Source organism: Pseudoliparis swirei, chromosome 11 (assembly GCF_029220125.1).
Source record: "Pseudoliparis swirei isolate HS2019 ecotype Mariana Trench chromosome 11, NWPU_hadal_v1, whole genome shotgun sequence".
Taxonomy (NCBI): Eukaryota; Metazoa; Chordata; class Actinopteri; order Perciformes; family Liparidae; genus Pseudoliparis; species Pseudoliparis swirei.
Window position 1 is genome coordinate 995,589 of NC_079398.1, and position 21,610 is coordinate 1,017,198.

General features: G+C 43.7%; 1 protein-coding gene and 1 long non-coding RNA gene across 2 annotated transcripts in view; one reads left to right on the top strand and one right to left on the bottom strand.

Moving 5' to 3' along the window:
• Positions 1–13,147, bottom strand: part of LOC130201393 (uncharacterized) — a 31,145-nt gene extending 17,998 nt beyond the window's left edge. Inside the window, exons 1-3 of the long non-coding RNA XR_008833175.1 lie at positions 13,052–13,147; positions 12,850–12,942; positions 9,186–9,245 (exon numbers count right to left, since the gene is read on the bottom strand). This is a non-coding gene — a long non-coding RNA (uncharacterized LOC130201393). The remainder of the gene's footprint in view (positions 1–9,185; positions 9,246–12,849; positions 12,943–13,051) is intronic.
• Positions 13,148–13,386: 239 nt separating this feature from the next.
• sox11a (SRY-box transcription factor 11a) lies at positions 13,387–16,446 on the top strand. Its single transcript, XM_056426390.1, has one exon. The coding sequence runs from the start codon at positions 13,528–13,530 to the stop codon at positions 14,608–14,610; it is 1,083 nt and encodes a 360-aa protein (XP_056282365.1). The 5' UTR covers positions 13,387–13,527; the 3' UTR covers positions 14,611–16,446.
• The last annotated feature ends 5,164 nt before the right edge of the window (positions 16,447–21,610 follow it).

The window sequence follows — 21,610 nt, forward strand, 5'->3', positions numbered from 1 at the left end:
GCATGACAGCCCTGCCCTCAATCAACCCCTTAAACACACACATACACCTTTTCTTCCCCTTTGCAATTTTAATGACAGGAGTATGTTAGTGTGAAACTAGCTTCTCCTTAATGTCAGTGTAAATGGAAGATTACTGGCCTTTAACATCACTAAAGAGGGGGGACATTATTTTCCCCTCGCCGTCTAATTTGGTTGTTGCTCGAAGGCGACTGCAGGGCGAGCGAAGGTTAGGTATCTGCAGCGGTGTGTGTGTGTGTGTGTGTGTGTGTGTTTGCGAATGCGTGTCAGTGTGTGGCCGGGTGTCTCGGTGGAGGTTACAGGTCTCAGAGTGGATATAATTAGAAACTTCCGTGCAGCTTTTAGACAAATAGTCAGCTTCCCCTTGCTTGTTTTCCTTTTACCATTCATCTCTCTTCTCTGGTGACACAATCTGGGAGTTAACCGCCATGTCCATCTTTGTGTCTCAACTTGCCCCCGTTTTGCTGGTGAAAATCTCACATCCTGTTCCCCATAAGCCAAATAAAACAGCACGGACTGGATAACGCACATGGAGGGGAAATCCCTAGAATCGGCATACATGAAGCTTCGCAGGCCTTCATTCCTCTATGGAAGGAAGGCTAGTTAGAGGGAAGAAATCTTTGGTAGACTTATACATGAAACATGATACAACAATGCTTTTCTTGAAGTAATTGTATTGCTTGATGATCTTACATATATCATTGAAGGAAGTCAAACGATTTCTGCTGAAATTAGCCATTTCCTCAGGTCATGTGTCTGAAGTTTGGGAGTAGTCTCGAGTGTCCATCATCGCTGCAATCTCTAAGATGTGAAGATACTGTACGTCAGGTCACTCCCGCCAACATGAAAGCCACTATACATTTAAAAATGACAGTTATTAGTAGAAATCTGTTGGCAGATAACTAAGAGAGAATTATCCAGTGCCTTTCATCCTCCAACCATCGGCTATAAATAATAGCAGGTTGCTAACGATAAGTTAAGTGACTCATGCACCTTCTCCCTGTTGCCACCGGCCTGCTCCTTCTCCTATATCTGTCACAGAGGGCTTAAGGGGGGGGGGGGGGGCAGTATATGCTTAGTCAGTGCTGCTTGTCAGATGGTCGAATAGCTCCGGAAACCCCCTCTGCCCACCGCTTTCCGCCATCGGATTAGGAGAGTCTGTGGCTACAGTTTCTGTACTTTTCCAATTTTGACACTTCCCACTGGGATTGACCACCTTTTTTCATTCTTTACACGGCTACTTCTGTCCCTTTTAGTGTGAACCACCAAGTGCAACTGAACTGTTTTCAACTTTTACACTTTTTTAAAAACTTTTTTAAACATCTTGTCAGTTTAACCATGGCCTTAGCACGCACGCGCTTTCGCACATGCTTGCCAAAATGCATGTGTGGCTTCATATTGTTCTATATTGTCTGAGCCACCAGTAGATAGAGAGCAACAGTTAGCTCATGACACCGGCTGATGCTAAAGATCCCTTGTGATCAATACACAGAGGAGAAGGGATGTTTTCTCTCCTTTCCCCGGCTACGTATTGCACTTTAATACAGCTAATTAAACATTTTAATCAAGGATAGCACTGTATTGATCTCGATCGGTGCTAAGGGGGGTTCAGTGTTAACTATGCCACTCTGATTATTCCTGCTCCGCTAGTGCTGTCACTCACCCTCCCAATGATCCCATCAACTCTCCCTTCTGCCACTGTCGAGAGAGAGGACCAGCAAAAACAATGAACCGAAGTCATCCCCGACTTATAATTAATCTCTTGTCGACTTCTATTGACTCCTCCACTCTTTGATTAAATAATTACCTAAGTGCCATAAACCTGCATGATTGAGTCATAATCCTGAATAAACTGTAACCAACTCTGGTCACCTCCTTTGCTGTGATTAGCTCATCATTTGCTTGGCTGCCAGAGCAGCCCCCCCACCCCCCAACCTCCCCCCATCTGTTGTGCTCCGGTTCCGGTTGCAGTTTGGGGTTTCTGTGTTCCTAAGGGCCGAGTAACAGGTTCTCATTTGACTTTCAGCACGGTTCAACTCAAAGAATGTGTGCAGGTATACGACACATGCACAGCGCGCACATGTGCCCGTGCATGCAAATGCATTCACAAGCACGTCTGCCCATTCTGACGAGTGCACATTCTCACATTATACTAGTGCACCCACTGCAAACCCCACACACTTCCCTTCACACATGCACTCGCAAACACATGCGCGTCTACCCACCTGCCCACCCGGCACTCCCACACCTCACACATGAAACAGCCTGGCATCTGTCACAGAGGGGTCACACGTGCACACACACACACACACACACACGTGCACAAGCGCAAACACAAACACACACGGGCACACAAACACAGTCCTGCTGTCTGCAGCGAGCGTACCCTTTTGACCCTTTGACAGGTACACAGAGGATCTCAAAGTGAGAGGAGAAGCCACAGAGCAGGGCTACAAGGCAGAGACGTGCCCTCTCCATAGGTAGCTGTCGAACTCCTCGGGGCTCCAGGGGACGGCGGTGCCTCTCCCAGGAAGCTATAACTCTACTCTCAGGAAGTGAGGTGTGTCTGGAGCGTCATCTACATCTGTCTGGGTGAAGAGCAGGAGGACAAGAGGTCAGACAAGAATAGGACCACTTATATCATGTTTTATGTATGACGTGTGGCATGTGTTTGAATATTTACATGTGTCTGAAGGTGATGCAAATATAAGCGGTAAAAATTGGGAGGAAGTTCAGAGGACTGAGCTTCCTTTGTCAACAGAGACTCTCGGTAAACAGTTGAGCATGATGCAATTCCACTTCTGAAGCAGTAACAGCCACGGTGAACAACATCTATTGATCGAAAACTTCACCTGCATATATTATAGGTTTTCAAAGTCAGAGATCAAGCCCCTATAGGATAATCAAATATGTTTCAAAAACTGGTTTGAAACTTGGATACGTTTTATTCTATTGGGTCGTTACGGTATTTCCCCATCTTATCATGTCCTTTGTCAATAGCTGTGACCTTCAAATGTGAACACTGATTTCAACACGCTCCTCCTTTCCTGTTCCTGATGGTTTCTCACATTCCCTCAGGTCCTAGGTATGTTGAACGACCCCTGAAATAACACGTTTGAAGAATATAAATGATCAGCCCCCACGAAGTCGAGTTGAAAGCGTTGGGTGTGATCCTCATGAACTCTTAAAACACTCCCAGGCATATAATTAAAAGGTAGTTTCTAATTTCTATGAGAGTAAATTAGTGCCTCGGCTTCATTGTTAAATCATGGCTGGTGGCACGTAGCCTGGGGAGATGGATTGAATGGATCAGAGAGGGTTGGACAGTCACTGGATAATTTTGACAATGGGGTTCGGGGGTATCATCCATCACTCAAGAGCTTACATGAAAGTTTTGACAGGTAGAGGTCATGGCAATGTGGCAGGAGCCAACAGAGATGGATGCCTTTAATTTGGATAATGAAGAGTTAACTATCTTGGGAGAGCAAGAGAAGCGTTAAATGGGAGAGCCATCCGCCATTAAAAGAAAGTCTTATTTAATTTCTCCAACCCTAATGAAAGACATCGGAACACAATCCTTGATTGACAATGAGGCCCCAGCTTTAATTCCCCACAGACAGTTCACTTAAGTTCCCTCCCTTGTTAATCTCAAATATAATGAATTGCAAAACTAAGGTTAAATGTGGCAGCGTGAATTCATTATCACTAATACATTAGACTATAAGATGATTTACAGTGTGGTCTCTCTCTTATTTTCATTAACGGTGAATAGCTTTGATTTAGCCGAGATTACGCTGGCCCGTTCATCCTCACCATCAATCTCACTAGCTTGGTCATTGTCCTCCTTTATATCTGACCCCCTCACTCGAGAGCGGAGCAACGAATGAAAATATGTAGGAGCGGACAACTTGGTGAACAAATTATTATTCTGCTTTTTAGTATGAGTACAAGACCCCTCTTTAGCGCTTCTTCGGAAATTATATTCATCCTGAGCTGTCATTCAACTTCATCCTTGACCCTGGTCTTATTGTTGAGGGCTTAATGGTAGTGCTGTCGCAAAGATAACAGTTAATGCTCCACTGTCTACCAGCAAAGGCCTGAAAAGGCTATCTTACGCTAAAGCACGAGGGACCCTATCTGCATACTGAGCTGATAGCTATATGGATATTCAAAATACATGTGCGTGTTCCCCTGTCATTCATTAACCAAAAGAAAGGTATCTGAAATGCATGTTTCTTTCCGACACATAATTCGAATATGTCCGCCACATTTTGAACACGGCCTAACAGTGTGGGCACGCTGTGGCTTGGGAAACACTCACTGTCTATTCATATTAATGCTTGGAGACATGTCATACATAAATCAGCCTATTAGAGTAACACACCCGCGAGAGAACACCGCGTAAGCCCAATTTGACTCTGTGAAAATCGTATATTTGCAGTGACTTGAAGTATCAACATTTAAATCCTTGCGGCATGTGTGCATTTGCTTATGTGCTGGCACGTGTCAATCATTTGGACGCGGCGGGTATGTACGTGCACAGGTAGCCACGTGTGCTCCGATCCACCGGACTGTGTCGTGGATGAATGTGACAAATTGTAACAGTGCACTAAGTAGAGGCTGCAGCAGCTCCGGTGAGTGACAGGAAGGTTATGGGCGCCTAATGACAGGGTTTTAAAGCTATACTGGCTGCTAATTGGGGTGATGTGTCCATCTCGTGTCCCCCCAAGACATGTCTCTCTACCAGGGATTAGTCATGATTAAGGTACTGGTCTTCCCAGTGCTTTAAGACGTCTCACAGTATTTATCCGCAATGGTCAGATTACGCCAGTGATGGAAGGATAGAGATCGCAGGGGGTCGTGATACATCTCGACAGTTACTTTGAAGGGTATTATAGCCGCCTCCGCTGCTGTGGCTTTGAAAGTTACATACACCACCAGACGTGATGCGAGATGGTGCGCTATAGGCGGCAGACAGAGAGGCGATGTAATATTTATGAAATCAGCTTGTTATATAAAAGTGCTTCAAAAATAATGCCTGAGGATATTTTGCAGATTTCTTGTTAAAAGAAACGGGGAGGCAGCTCTTACACAGTTACAGCGTGTACAAATCATTATGGTGTGTTTGCAAACAATTTAATCTAGTATCACACAAAGCACGCTATAATGGTTCTCCCCAATTAACAAGACAGTAATTATGTGTTGCTTCCTCTCCAGGTTTATCTCGAACACAATGAGCTGCCCTTTTCTTCCTTGAATACTTGCATGGCAGAGCTGACATATTTCTTTATATACTGTTGTTATGAAAGCAGTGTAACAACTCTTTGTGACAAAAGTGACGTCAATTTTTGCAGGTTAAGACACACGTTTCCACTTCTAAGTCACCAAGCAGAATTCACAGCACCGATTCACTAGAAATAGAAATACATTGAACTAGATAAAGAATTTTAAAAAGCATGAATATTTATTGAATGTAGATTTTTATGAGTACTTTCCAACAGGGAAACTGCGGGCACCAACTGTGAGCCTCTTAGGTCATTACAGCATTAAACACAAAAATGGTCACAGAGAGCACATTTACAGTGAAAACACTTTCTCATTTAGACTATTTCGGTTCCACGGGGTTTGAAATGATCAAGAGTGCTGAGCCTCGGTCTCTTTTCCTTGTTAGCCTGTTCCAGAGGAACCTCTCGTGTGTTTTGATTTGTGAAGATGGCTGTGAATTTAAAAGGAGCAGGATACTCTACCTTGTTAAAATGAATTGTCATGTGTGCTTGACAGACACTTATAATGAGATTAGTGTCGGGACGTATCAAAGAGGACATGTTGGAAATAAGAGAGGAGCTAATCCGCTCACACTTCTATGACTAAATTCATTGTTTCCGTAGCTTCTCAAAACTTTGCTTTCCTGTTAATCATCTGAATTGTTTTACAGCTCTCATCTTGTAATCCTGAGCTCCTCTATTCTCACTGGAACTCAGTTTGAAAAGACCCCACGAGACCGGAATAATGAATGGGAGATTCTGTGTTGACAATATCTGATTCCTATTAATAACTTCTATGCGAGTATAAAGCCTGTTACATATTTACATAATCAGTGTCTAATCACAGTGCTATATCCAACCATGGGCGAGAGGTTGTGCCACATATCTAACACTTGACTTGAAACACTGAATGTAATTACAATAATCCAGAACTTCCAAAATCCAGATGTTTAAAGACACCGTGGAAACTAAAATCAGATGAAAGCGCCGAGCTTTGCCCCACCTGAGTGACTCTGTGGCTGTGGTTTGACACACTCATTACCAAACCTGCTGTTATTGATTTCAAGATAGTTGTTAAACACTCGCCCATGCACACAGCTTAGGCTTTCCATATCCCTAAGTCTCCTCCAATGACCTTTACTGTTAAGATGAAGATCGCTCTCAGCGCTCACAGAGGATTGTGGAGGATTTGCAAAAGACGACATTTATGAAAATCTTTCTTGAAGCCTGTCTAAGAAATCCTTAAGAGACATGATGGAAAGGGCAGTGAGTCAGTGTATGGCGGGGAAACACTGAGGCTCTGATATGGATAGGATGCTAGGGGAAAATATCAGTCTATATGTGCATATGTAATGCAAAGTAAAAAGGACGTCACAGGACTATTGAAGTTTCCTCTTTTTCTGTTGCGCCATTGGTCTCCAGACATCCACTCAGAACATAAATACATTTGAGGGAAACTTATAGCAATTCAGCCGCCATATAAAGGTTGATATTGAAACGACCTTGTGCAGACTTGTGTTCAAGGAATTCAAATCTACATCAATGACTACACTTTCTCTAGTTTGTTTTTGTCAAAACGAATGAATGAATGTTATGAATGAATATAGAAAATAGGCCAAAGGCTAATCTGTCTTACAATCAATCAATCAAACTTTTATTTCAGACTCAAGGTCCAGATAGTAGCTACAAAACATTAAATAGAATAAAATACATACAAAATCACAATTCAAAGACATAGAACTAAGAATGCCTTATAAAGATACAGATGCACCAATGTCTCCACAGCTGGGACAGGTAGTGTGTGGAGCTAAAATGTATGTTTGATAACCCCATCTTTTTTTTTCCATTTTGGGAGTCATTAAACTGACAGAAAAATGTATACATAAGATTCTGCAGAAATGACGGTTCTTTACATAATTTTTTTCTTTTTAGGGCTTAGTTTTTTTTTTTTACTAAAATAAGCTGTGGAGGCTTCACTTAATTTCACTTCAGTTTCCGATAGTTATTTGTCACCATATGTGGTTTGAGGGATTGATTTCCCCCTCCCACTACATTGATGAAACCCCTCCTTGTGGTTCCTCTGGGAATTCATCTTGTGCTGATAACTTTGGTCTATCTTATCTGGTCTCTGTTCAAACAAGAGTGAAGGCCCAGATTTGCTTCAGGTGTTTATCTCTGCATAGGTCCATTTCTTCTTGTTTTTGTTTTTCAATGTTAAAGACTGATTAATCGAGTGATTTTTGCAATGCTGTTTTTGTCCAGCCGTGTTGGAACTTGTGACTCGCTCCCTTTCATTCATCTGTTGAGCAAGTAACACACAGGGGATGATTGACAAGCAAGCTACATTGTGCTTGCATTCATTTGTATAATCAAAATTATTTGTGTTAGTTTTGCTTTTAACATGATCAAATTATAGGATATAACCTGTTTTTAGGATCTTGCCGTTTGTGGTGGTTATGGAACACGAAAACATATCAGATGGTAATCGCAATAAAATGAGTGTGATCATGCACAGAGCTCAATGTATGATAGATACAAATAGACTCAGGTTACAACTGTCGTTGCGCAACCATTATGTTAGTATAAAATTAATTAACCAAAGTATATCATTAAAAGGAATGTAAGAGAAAAATAAAACAATCCTTGACTTAAAGTATTGGTTTCCCTACCTTCTAATTAAAAAACCTGAAAGACTTAACACAATGCAGCCTGACTTTTGTCCACGGGGCACGGATTCTCAATTTGTCATGCTGCTTTGAACTGTCCCCATTCGGCTGGTGGTGCAAAGATCATAAACCAGTAAAACTTCAGAGCACAGGATGCGACTGAGGGTGACTAAATGCCAGTTGAACTAGAAAAGAAGTGGTTTGCAGGACTTGTTGTCTGACCAGGTTGGAAACCAGAAGTGTTTATACCTGATAGAGTAAAAAGCCGGCAGTCAAATATAGAGGGGAGACGTGACATTGTTCAAAGCGGGGGACAATGGCACACATTTTAGGGCCGTCCCTCCTGGAAGACATCCTTAGTGTTGCACTTGTTGTTCAATTTTAAAGTAACAGGAACAGTTGTGCCAAGAAATTTAAACTTTTTCTAAAACTGTTTGTTTTGCAAAGTAACAGAGCCCCCCAAAAAAATCTCATGTCAGAAGGGGGAGGGGAGTTTTGACAAGCAGTTGTGATGGAGTGTACTGGCCCCTTAAGCTCAGCAGAGGCCCCTCACTGATCTCTACACAGAGTGGCCTGTAGTCAACACTATCTTATCTCTTTAGGGGGGCAAGTCTGGGCTGGTCGGCGGGAGAGCAGGGAACCGTCCCGCACTACTTAGAAATCTGCTGACTGCTTGCGTGAGCGTGATAAACACATCCTATTTCTCCAAGATGGAGAGTTTTTGGGGTTTATGCCTGACTAGGCCCACTACATGTTATTGATGAACTATGATAGCACCGCACCACCAAAGAGCCAACAGACGTAAACAATGTCCTCATTTTGTCATTTGTTGGGAACAATATGTAGGTTTCATCTCGCTGGTATTAACATGGTAATGATGACTTTATTTTGGATTGGCACACATGATGTTTCATAATCCTATAAACGCAACGTTCCCTTACTCCTTCCATTGTTTCCACCGGTGTGTGTGAGAGAGCAAGACCTGACCTGCAGCCATACAATCCATCAGCATTAGTCCGACACAGTCTCCAGACTAAACACACTCTCATTACAGTGGCTGTGAGCGCCTTGAGGGCTCTTCCTAGTTTATTAACACAAGCAACAAATATACTACACAAAACCTGGACTCTTACAGTAAACAGCGCTTCAGTGCTGCTGGTATATAATTAAAGGATTCAAATAGCCAGAGCTTATGGGGAATGACATGGCAATATGATTACTGTAGAACAAACTGTACTGTGTAAGCTGGAGCTGCTCCAGGATGATGTCATCTCCTCCTCGTTTTGTGGGTCAGCGTCTGCGCAGCAAGCAGAGGGAGAGAGAGAGAGAGGTGAGGGGGAAGGGTGGGAGACAGGAAACTCCACGCTTTCTAACAGAATTCAAACCGTTGTCACCTGTGTATACACTGTTTATGTGTAGACAGCTAATAAACAGTCTTGTTCTCATATCTCTAGGTCATATGTGCAATAATTGCCCGGGTGACAAAGTATTCAGTTACCAGTTGAGTTTGCCCTCCACCCTCGCTGATCCCCGCGTCTCACATTGGAACACGCTCTAAGTGTCTCGTCTCCCTCAGGGTTTAATGCTTGGCGGAGTTGCGGGGTCCGTGTTTATTGGTGGGGTTGATGAAATTGGTTTTTATCATCAGTGGAAGTGGAGTGGAAGCAGTGTTCAGAGAAAGTAGTATTATCAGCTTAATGTACCTGAAGTATGAAAAGTACAGAATGTGTGGATTCCCCCATTTTTTCTGTCTGTATCACGATATCAAAAAGGATAATTATGCATAAAATGGGCATGTACCTCAAATAAAGAGACAACTCACTTCTAAGTCGTGTTACTTACTGGGAAAACAATTCAGAGATCTTCTCTTTCTCGTCAAAGGGAATGTTCACATTTTTACAAAATTGGACACCGAGGTTTACGAAGAGACTAAACTCACACTAGTACAAGTGTAGACATCGTACGAGCAGCTCCCTCGTCTGATTGTATTTGTGTGTCTCTGGAACAAATATTCTACTATAGTACTCAAGCATCAGCTGTTTACTTTCACGACAAGATACTCCAGTCTCAAGTATCCGCTAAGCATCAGACCTTGAGGGACGGAGGCCACATCAAGGAGGTCAACAAACAACCCGACACCCTGGAGGTACATTTGCATTGAGTCGAGAATGTAAAGCAACAACATAAAATGGCCTCCGAGGCACCAAACACTTAAGTGGTAAAACAACAACCTCCAAACTCTGAGGTCCTCCTCATTGTCAAAGCTCTTCTTATCTCTCTCTCTCTCTCGGGAGGAGGGGGATGGAGGGGGGAGTAAAACAATTCTGGGCCAGCGGACATAGCTCATTTTAGTATCACCTCTCAAGTCAAGAAAATGAAATGGTTTCAGTAACTGTCAAAAAAACGAACAAACTGTAAATCTTCAAATTCATACGCCGATATTAGGTTTCACCTGCAGCCACAGCCTGGATAGAAAGGACTTTACGTCTGTATGGAAGGAGACAAGGGTGGCTTTACCTTCTAGTACTTGCAAACTGCTGGAACGTGTTACTTAAACTCTGCATAGCACACCATTACCATTAAGTGACTCCACTATATAGGCTAGAAAAACTCCAGTTCCCTGCTTGGCAATAAACATAGTAACCTGAGTACACAGGATACTCCAGAATGTGTCTGTCAAGTGAAAAGTTAATTTGCGTTTTCATGCAACCCAAACACCCTCCCTTCCTCACCCCCCAACCCCCATCCCCCCCAACCCATTGTGAAGCCATCAGATAGTATCTTCCAGAAGTCCACACCTGTCTCATGGCTATGCAGCGGAGATGGATCCATGCATCTTGAGCATCAGATAGCCCCTAGCCGGGGTAAGTATTGATCTAACGCTTCACTGGCCCTTTGTGAGAGCAGCAGCTGCTTTGGGGGGCTTTTAGATAAGCAATGCAAAGGGAATTGTTTCTCCTGAAACACTCTTTCAATGTTCCTACATGAAAACCACCACTTAATTCAACACTCCATCGCTCTGGAATAAAATGTCATCTCCCTTGACACGGAAAAAAGCAGCAAATAAGCATTAAAACATCAGCCTTTGGGGTATTGGGAAGCGCGTGGTATTAGAAATCACACAGTGATAATGCCGCTCTCCGGATTTTCACTGTTTAATCATTTGTAATCTCTAGAGTGAAAATGAAATGAAAACACAACATGTTTCAGTATCCCGCAACTCTCTCTCTCTCTCTCTAGTCCTCAGTCTAATCACAGTCACTGAATGAGGCAGTTGGGGTGGCGTGGGAGGGAGAGGGTGGTCTATTACTGCTGCATCTGTGTGAGGCAGCCATGGCGATGAGACCCTCCCTAAGATGACTCATAGGCTGCATGGCCTGACACCAGCACCTCATTCACAGGCAATAATGAGCCATGCTAATGAGCAGGACAGCCACCCTGCATGCTCATCATTACGCCGTCGTGTGATTCATATCCGGCATGAAACCCTCATAGAAAGATATAGGTATAGGTAAAAAAAGGTTCAACAATATCATTTATCAATATTCAATTAACAGTCATAATAAATGAATCAGAAGACTAGTGTTATTTAGCTGTCTTCTATCATGGCGGAACTGGAATATCCGATTTACGTGGACAATTTCCTAGAATTCCACACAGATATGCAGTCAATAAGTGCTCGCAGATTATTTATATCTATGATACCAGGATATCGGTTCATTTGGAATAACCTCCTCTCTCTGCACTCTCGCACTGATCAGGAGATCAAATATCACTCCGATGAATACATCAAGAAGAAAAAAAGCAAACTGACAGTAAAACATGCATGTGCATGCGGCCGCCTCCCGAGGCTGCTGCTCCAACATATACATCTGATAAGGCTTAATCAGCACAGGGTGGTCATGATAACGCATTTCAGCCCTATCTCTGTCTGAGAGAGAGAGAGAGGGAGAGAGAGAGAGAGAAAGACACACACAGCCTCTCAGCTCTGAGGGGGGAAGGCAAGAGCTCTTCTATCCCTCAGCGTTTCTCTCCCTCAAACTACCTCAGTCTCCTCAGCCTTGACTTCCTTCCCCCTGCATGCCTCTTTTTCTCTTCCTTGCTCCCTGCTTTCCTCTCTCTGCCTTTGGAGCAGCTTCTCTCTGTATCAGCAGAGACACGTCTTAAGCCCCAGCTGGGGGAAATACGGTGGCTTGGTGGGGGGAGGGTTTCAAAAGGGTAAGTGATTGCCCTCTAGGGGACGAAGCAGAGAGAAAAAAGCAGGATGCCTTATCGCCCCAGCCTCCAATATCACTGCTGGCTGCCACCCAGAGCCGCGGGGGAGGGGGTGCGGGGGGAGGGGGGGGGTGCAGGGGACGCCAGTTCGATGCTACACTGCCTCTTGACACAGCAAACTCAGCAGGGAGCCTTCCCTCCATGCCTGACTGACTGTATGGACTCAACTAAAGGCTGCATAGCCAAATGTTGCCATCTGAACGAGTGTTATTGCTTTGCTGGCATGTTTTATAAAGTGCAACATGAGCATTAATCAAAATGGATCATAAAAAAAACACATAACATGTGTTTCTACTTGAGATTCTGGTTTATATTTATTTAATGTAGGAACTGTTATTACAATGATATAAGTGAGTATGTGTGTGTATGCATGCAGGTGTTTCCACATATTCAGTGCGGACCAATGGGATGCTGCAAATGTGTTTTGGGCGCGCGTACACAACAAACAACAACATCGAGAGAGCAGACTGCACTACTGACCTATTTCCTTCACTCAAATGCAGACAAAGGAATAAGACCGCTCCAAAAAAAACAAAAAACCGTCGCCACTCTGAGAGCTGTATCTGAATTGCACGAGGTTATACTAAAGTTAATGATATCAACATTTTCCTTTAAAGCCACTATACCAGCTGCTTAAATGCATCCTTCTTCAGCAGACAGGCACTCCGACGCATCCACGCGCCTGCAACAGTGTCCAAGCGCCACCTTCAGTATCCAACCTGAGGGAGGAGGAGGACAAAAAACAAATAATCACATAGCCTACATCTTTTCCTCCAGACACATCTGTAAAGAGTGTCTGCTAGTCTGGAGAATAGCCCCTTCTCTTACGTATTTACTCGCTTCGTGTTTAAAATAAGGGACTTGGCCATAGTCTTATATGTGCGCGTTGGTGCGTAATGTGCGTCTCCGGAGCGCGTGGTGCTAACTGTGTGTTTAATATGCCTGTCTCGCCCGGCGTGTTGCCCCAGACACTGTGTGCCACAAATCCCCACCTCCACTCCAATGAGAGCTCGGGAGGGAGGGGGGAGGCGGGGGGGGGGATTAAGGGGCGTCTTGGATGGAGTCTGTTGGGCGGAGTGGAACAGACCTGATTGGATGGCTGCCTGTGACGCAGGGGACGTGAAAAAGCTGATAACTAGTTAAGAAGGCAGTTTGTAACTCAGGAAAAATAGTGCAGAGCTTGAGACTATACATCACGCAGTGGACGTGGACGAACCGGCGCAAAAACAGAGAGCTCAGCCTCTTCTTGTCAGAGTGCGGAAGGCTGATCGACACTGCAGCGTCCGGACGTGAAACGGAGGACAATGGTGCAGCACACAGACACCAGCGAGACGGACGGGAGTATGTCCAGGGAGGCTACAGACTCGGAGGAGAGTGAATTTATGGCATGCAGCCCCGTGCCGATCAACCCGGACTGGTGCAAGACAGCCACCGGTCACATCAAGAGACCGATGAATGCATTCATGGTGTGGTCCAAAATCGAGAGGAGAAAGATCATGGAGCAGTCGCCGGACATGCACAACGCGGAGATTTCCAAGCGCCTGGGAAAGAGGTGGAAGATGCTCAAAGACAGCGAAAAGATCCCGTTCATCAGAGAAGCCGAGAGGCTGCGGCTAAAACACATGGCTGACTACCCCGACTACAAGTACAGACCCAAGAAAAAACCAAAGCTCGACAGTTCAAAATCATCAGCACCGTCTCCGGAGAAGTGCGGTAAAATTGCAAAGACTCCCAGCAAGAAGTGTTCAAAGATAAAGACTAAGAGCGGCTCCAAATCCTCTCACGGCTACGGGGAGGACTGCGTGTTTCCCAGCTTAAAAGTTACAAAGACTGTGAAAATTGAGCTCACCGATGAGGACGATGACGAGTACGAAGAGGACTACCGGATGGGGATTAAGGCGAGGGACGAGGAGCGCTTTAGGCTCTACAATGTAGCCAAAGTTCCCGCGAGCCCAACTTTGAGCTCCTCGGCCGAGTCCGAGGGGACGAGCATGTACGAAGAAGTGCGGAACAACAACAGACTGTTTTACAATATCAAAAACATTACCAAGCAGAGCACATTGCACGCTGCTAATGTCTCACCAGCATCATCCAGGTCGGTCTCTACATCCTCCTCCTCCAGCAGCTCCTCTTCCGGCGAGGAGGCGGACGATTTGCTGTTTGACTTTAGTTTGAATTTCGCCCCCAGCGCCCCAGGCTCGGAGCTGGGCAACCCCAATTCAGGAAACCTCTGCCTGTCTCTTGTGGATAAGGACCTGGACTCTTTCAGTGAGGGCAGCCTGGGCTCTCACTTTGAATTCCCAGACTATTGTACGCCAGAACTCAGTGAGATGATTGCCGGGGACTGGCTGGAGGCGAACTTTTCCGACCTGGTCTTCACATACTGAATTGAAGAAGAAAAAAAGTTCCTCTAGTAATAACAGAGAAGGAAGAAAGTAAATTATATATGTGTCCTGGTCAAGTTGTCCCTAGCCCTGCCTCCTGTGGGTTTTCTGAAGGGTCCTGGAGGGACGTAGAGGACCAGGAGGCGAGGTGAGGTTTGAGGAATGAGATGCTTATGAAGCTGGTAGCAACACAAAAAAAAGAGCAACGTCTGAAGACGTTTTTTTTCTGGCAGCATGACAGGGTTTTATAGATTTTCCCCCCCGTAGGTCTGCATTTACTGTTCAGCTTAAACGGACCCCAAAGGGAAAAAAACGTGAACTTCTATGCATCTTATCCTCTTAAAACTAAATAACTGCAGGGAGCTAAAAAACTGACTGTGGACAGACTCAAAGCAAATCTGTGAACTGACAATTGTTCAGGATGTTACTTTACAACGGTTTATGTCATTTCTAAATGCCGCAAAAAATTTTTTTTTTTTTTTTTAACTGATTCAGTTTACCTCCTGGTTTGGTAAATTTAGCAGCCTAAACCTCTGCAGAATACAGTTGTGGAGGAAACATTTTGATACATAACAGACCTCATCTTTTTAAAAGAAAAGTAAGATATTTTCAGGCATATTTTTGTACAGTTAAAAGGGAATGTTCTTACTGGGCTTTCAGTGAGTTTCAGGCACTTCTTCCCTTTATCATTTGTTTTTAGCATGCAAGGGAGTCCTGGTTTTAAGGATTAAGTTAAATTAAAACTTGCATCAAAAATGCCTTGTGATTTCAAACTAGGTTTTGTACAGTTGTAGAGCAGATTTGTTGAGTATTTGTAGACTATACAATGGCATCATGGGGAACACATACCTCAGAGCTGGAACTAGTTTCAAGATTGTATATGTACTGTAATATAGTAAAGTTAGGAGTTTATGTATATCATACTCGTGATATGTGGATGGGTCCCAATCGCAGGTGTGGAACTGGATTTTGGTATTTTTTATGGCACATACTGTTTTTCCCCCTTCTCATTTTTTGTGCAATATATACTCTTAAAATACAGACCATCAACAATTGTAGCAAGTGATGGAAAAACAGACTTGTGCACTGTCAACATCATTTCATGTTATGATGCTGAAGCCTCTCCAGGCAGAAAAATAAACACATCAGCTGGAACTGATACAAAACTATATAATATGGCCTCATGGTGTGATGCATACTATATACACAGATTGATATCACAATTTGAATGTAATTTGAGACATAATGGGCAAATCTGACACAAAACAGAATCTGACTGAAAATTAGGGGGAAAGGAGTTCTGCAGAAGGGTATAGTCTGATACAGTGGTGGTCTGGCATTAGTTTAACAAGCAAGCAAAAAAGAACATTCCATAGTCCTGTTTCATGTAATGAAACTTTATTTTAAACTGAAGACTGCCTTCTTTTTTTTAAAACATTAACCATAAACCTGTATTTTTTATTTCTTGCACTTAAAAAAGCAGATATTTTTTATTTTTATGTGGGTTCTACATATGAAGTCTGTTTGATAACAAGGTTTTGGACTATGACCTAATTATATGCCAAGACATTTTGTTGGGAGTTCCAGGCAGTAGTTACTTCACATTCCAAGTGTGAATCTGTCTTTGACTCATCTTTTAAGAAATAAGTATCTACCACCATCGACTGTCCTTTCAGTTTGTGAATATATGTACACAAATGTGTTATTTGTTGCGTTTGCAAAGGATGTGATGACAGAGTGATGCCTATTTTGTATGTAGGCGGATCCTCTGAAATAGATGGGCTCAAACTAACATGTGATTTCTCATTTAATAAAAAGGAAAAAAAGGAAACTTTTAAACTGCAGTATTGAGATGTTTTACTGTTCCTGTTTGTGTTGAATGTTCTTTCACTACGCCTCCCTTAAAACAGACACTGCAGCTTTAAGAAATTGAATCGCCCGCATGCCTGCCCAGAGCGATGTGATTGGTCGGCTTGGTGGTCCCCTTGGAGAAGGAGCTGGAAACAGGAGCCGCTCCAAACAGCGTGTGGGAGCTCTCAGTCTGCCTGGCTTCCATTCAGAAAAGTAGCTCTCTGCCCGAAGAGCTGTGCGAACAGAGGGCTGAAAAAAAAGTGAAATATGTTCACTCGGGGATAAACAATGACTCTTCTTCCAGAACGACTCGGATACATTTAACAATGTGCAGGGGAACACAATTCATATGTGAAAGTAAACTCGAAAGGTGTGTCTTAAATCCACTAATCCTGCAGGTCAGTAGGTAAATGTGTGTTGGGAACAGGGGCAGTAGGTCAGTGGGAATAGTGGTGTTTAAAAATCATGATTCCAGTTGTTAGTGGCTGCAGTCCTTGAGTACCACAGCACTTCAATCTTACTGCTTAGGGCCTCACTTCCACCTGGCATTTTGGTCAAATAGAAGTAAATAGCTGTGAGGACACAAAATGAATAAGGATGCGGTTCCAGATGAGGAGGATGATTGTGTTATGACTCGCAGTCAGAATAAGAATCAGCTTTATTGGACATGTATGTGTATGTAAGTGCTCTGATATGAAATTAGTTTATTAGAAAGAATGAACAACAGTACAACGCATCTCAGCCACAAGTGATGTCATCTAAAATACAATTAGCATAACAAACCATTAATTCAAAGCGATAACATCTTCTCCAGAGGACAACAGGCACAGCTTTTTGTCTCCTCTGAGGCCTGGTTAGATAGACCCACCTTTAACAAATCATAAATAAAGAACCAGAGGCCTTGGCCACTGAGAGAGTTGTGTTCATTGCAGCAATAGAATCTAATGATGAATATGTGTCACGTATGGCTGCACAAGTACTACTATCCTCCCCACCCCCCATTAAATCAGTTTGCAAATCTGTAATAAAACATTTATCTAGCTATTACTTTACCTGACCTATTGGTCAAAGTTGCTAATGGGTTCCAGCGCTATTCCCAATAGAATCTCAACATTGATTTTGTGTTCCTCTGAAATATCTGCTCAGGGCTAATGCCACCGGTACATGTTGAAATGAAATTAGTGACCCGTTGAAATTTCCTTCTATTTCCTCCTTAAATAAATAAATGGAAATCTAGAATGTTCCCGAGACAGTGAGTGAGATAGCGTGGGGGATATTGTGGCGACAAAAGAAAGTAATTTCCAATCCCTTGAGCGTTTAAATCATTCATCTAACCCAGGATGTCACAGTCAAATGCTCTACGTGACACCTTTACAGAGACCCCTGCACAGAAGTGAAGGCTGGAGGTTGATCTCCCGGTTTGCAAGTTGCTTAAATTGGACTTCTAAAATATATCAGTGCTCATAGATAAAAATCCTCTGTTTCTGGTTTTAGTCTACTGAAACAGTCATAATAAAACCGGTTCTGTTTCTTTTCCCCCCCGCGCTGACTCTCATCCAGTGAGCTCAGTTGCATTACATCACTGCTTCGCTTATGCCGCTGCGCAGTAAGAATTCATGTTGTGTCATCGTTGATCCACGTGTGTTCCTCTTCTCCCAGTGGGAGGCTGTCTAATATTGCTATGGGAATACTGATTTGCGCTCTCCAATGCTGGATGTTTCATAACAACAACAACAGCGCTGCTTGCCTGAATTTAAACCTGTTTACTGTCTAATAATTGACGAGTGGGCCGGAGGGTGCTGACACCCCTTGTGTCAGAGCAAGCCCCTCTCCTGCTCCTTTACACAAGCATGCCATGCTGGTCGGTGCTTTACAGATCCTGAAAGTGAAAGAGTTTTGAGTCCTACGATCCGAACAGGTAAAACGCTATTTGCACCATAATTATAATTTGTCTCATGAATCCAGTCGGGAAAACTACATATTTAATTCAAGGATGCCTGTATCTTTTAATAACCGGAAAAAAATATGTACCACTAATGTTGTGCAGCTGATAGTCAGGGGAAATTAGTTTTTGCAATTGCCTGCCTGATCAAAAGTCCAGTCCCCATGTCCTCTACTCCAGTCTTGGCCTGGGGCGACTCCTGCTGCTGTTGATGGCCCTCCATTTGCTCGCAGAGAGGCAGAGAGGGAGCATCGGCCCTATCTGCTGCACTGATATCTACTATACCTTTACATTTTTTAGAGGGTGGGGGGGGGGGGGGGGGAGTGGCACAGGCCCAATTCCCTCATGGTGTTTTAGCACTCTGGCAAATAGAGAGAGAGAGAGAGAGAGAGAGAGAGGAAAACGTGCCGTTTATAAGAACCAGAGTTAAACTCAGATTTAACTAGACGTGGCTTGGATACAAAACAGGCGGAGTAACAGATAATAAGTGTGTAGCTGGAAGCAAGTAACCCGCACGGTCTGCTGCTGCCTAATTTTCCATTCACAACTTCGGTGCAGTTTTTCATTATTTAGCAAAGGCCATGAGGCATTGAAAGGAAGTTTGGAGGAGCTGCTGTGCTGAAAGCAGACACAGCGGGTTGTCAAGAGCAGTTTAAGCTGGCGGTGCTATTGTCTCGTCGACACAGAAACAAACAGTTCAATCACTCCTCCCAGAATATGCTCTGTCACGTGGTAAGATCTCATTGGGAGAAGGTCACTCTCTTTTGGTGGGGAGCTGCTGGAGGTCGCGCATCAGTCATGTGAATTATCTGTTTAGAGGGCAGGAACTCGGCTGCACACCTGCTTCCCTTTTCAAACCCAACTCTGCAGTATTATATTAATTGAATGGAGTGTGCTGGGTGACATTTCGCACGTCTGGGGTTCATTATGGGCTGTGTGCACCACTCAATGTGTGAGAGAAAAACAATTGAGCCTTTTGGGTTTAAAAAATGCCAAAATAATTGTCTCAGTGTAATTAGAGCCAACTTGTAATGACATCTCGCTCTGTTTCCAGAGCAATCCCGCAAGTCGGTCGACCTGATTGCGGTCAGTTTAGCATTAACATAACCTTGTTTGGAATTAATTGTGATTCTATGCTAGATATTTATCTTAGCGCTTTGCAGCAGCTGCGGGAGCCCTTTGCATTTTCCAATAATAAAAAAAGGGAAATAAAAGGGAATGAGCCCATTATGTTTGTCCAACAGGGTCATAATGGCTCATAATGTATGCACCATGTTTGTCACATTGGAATCCACATTAGAGTTGAGAGTGTGTTTTCATTACGTAACATTCATTTGGTTGAGATTGTATTGCTTTCGATAATCCACCCGCCCATATGTGTTTATATGCCGTTGTTGATTAGATGTCTAATCAAACGGAGTGTATTATAGAGTATTATTAGAGCTCACTACCCTCTTATTGTGTTTGTGTATCTGCTGAGGAGAGTCTGTTTGGCGTTTTGCCCACATGCATGGATTTAAGACCACAGCGGTACCCCATCCCCCGAGTCAGGGATTGTGTCAGTGTGAGGTTGTTTGTCTGCTCATTTCATTTTTGTTTTGGGGGCTGTCGAGTTCCACGCATTGAGAATGCGCCGGATCTGACGGCCCGCACTCTTCTACGAGTCTTCACTTTATTTGGTACCAACAACAGACATTCATGACCCCCTACCTCCTCACCCCAGGATTAAGTCAGGCAGTAATCTAGATTCAAAACTGCAGCTCAAGGGGAGCCCATGCAATTTCCCCCTAAAGCTAGAGCAGAACCAGCAGTTGGTCATTCATATGCATCTGACATCTAATACTCTGCTGCTGTGCCCCTCAGTGGCCCCACCTTTCCTGACTCACCAGTGAAGCTCGCCTCCTCCAGTGCACTCTGACCATTATACACACTGTGTTTCCTCTCTCTCTGTGTCCCTCTCTCTTTTGTGCTCCCCCGCCCTCCCTCTATTTGCATATTACCCAGGTTACACTGTCAGGGTACCCCCACACAGTTCAACTGGACGCAGGGTCTCATTTGATAGTCTTTGCTGCTTCAGTAAATAATTAGCACACTGAATCCTCCGGGGCCCTTTGCAGGAAGCATGGCTGGCTTACCAGGAGGGCCTGAGGTTCTAATGATTGCTATCCTGCAAGGTTTTTGATAGCGGGCCCCCTGCCTCCTCCTCAACACATTCTACGTGAAAAACATAACGCAAACCCTCCCAGAATTAATTATGAATGTGATTGTGGATGGAGCGAAGCAGACTTGATTAACATTCTGAGACATTTTGAGCGTTTGTCTGTAACAAAATGCTCTGTATCGCTTTGTAAGTTTGCGCTTGTGAGGAAACGGATGAGAGGAACATTCTTGAAAACAGATGTGTTTTGGTCCTTTGTTGGACTAAATGCGATGATGTTCTGCAATCACTCAAGTTGAAATGTTGACATACATTTCTAGTCACAGAGACAATGAAGAATCTTGTAATAAATCACTCCAACAAACTGTGTAATGTATTATTTGTTGAGCAAGTGTATAAAACATGTATTCCAAATCATAGCACAACCAGTTTCGAGCTCCATTCTTCAGAATAATCTCGTACTTAAAGCAATACATATTTTACCAAATCAGAAACATTGAGCTCTTGCCAGATAGATGTATGACCCCACTAATTCGAAAAAGAGACACTCAGACAAAGTAATGCCCGCTGTGGATTGCATCTATAAAATGACAGCTCCTGCCAGAAAGTCCATTAACTGCATGTAGATTTTAATAGCCCCATCCAACTATACATAGGGAGACAACTTCAGATGTTATTGTATGAGATGGAGAGACTCAATGAAAAATGTGCCAGGAGCTGAGTGGGACTCAGAAACCTGCCCTCCCCCTATGGCCTCCAGTGCATGTTGAACCCCCCAAAAAGGTCACACCGTTGAATAATTCATATGTATGCGGATGAACAATTCATGTGCATCATCCTGAATATAAATCTATTATGGAGAAATGGTATGTTGATGAAAAAACCCTGCACATCAAAAACTACATCTTAAAGTGTAACTTCACCCCCAGGTCTGAGCCTAAGTCCACCCGCTGCATCATTAAGACAAATGCAGAAAAAGTGGACGCAGGGCTCAGAGATGAAACCACGGCCACTCACGTTCAACAAAATGACTGACGCAGTGTCATCAAACA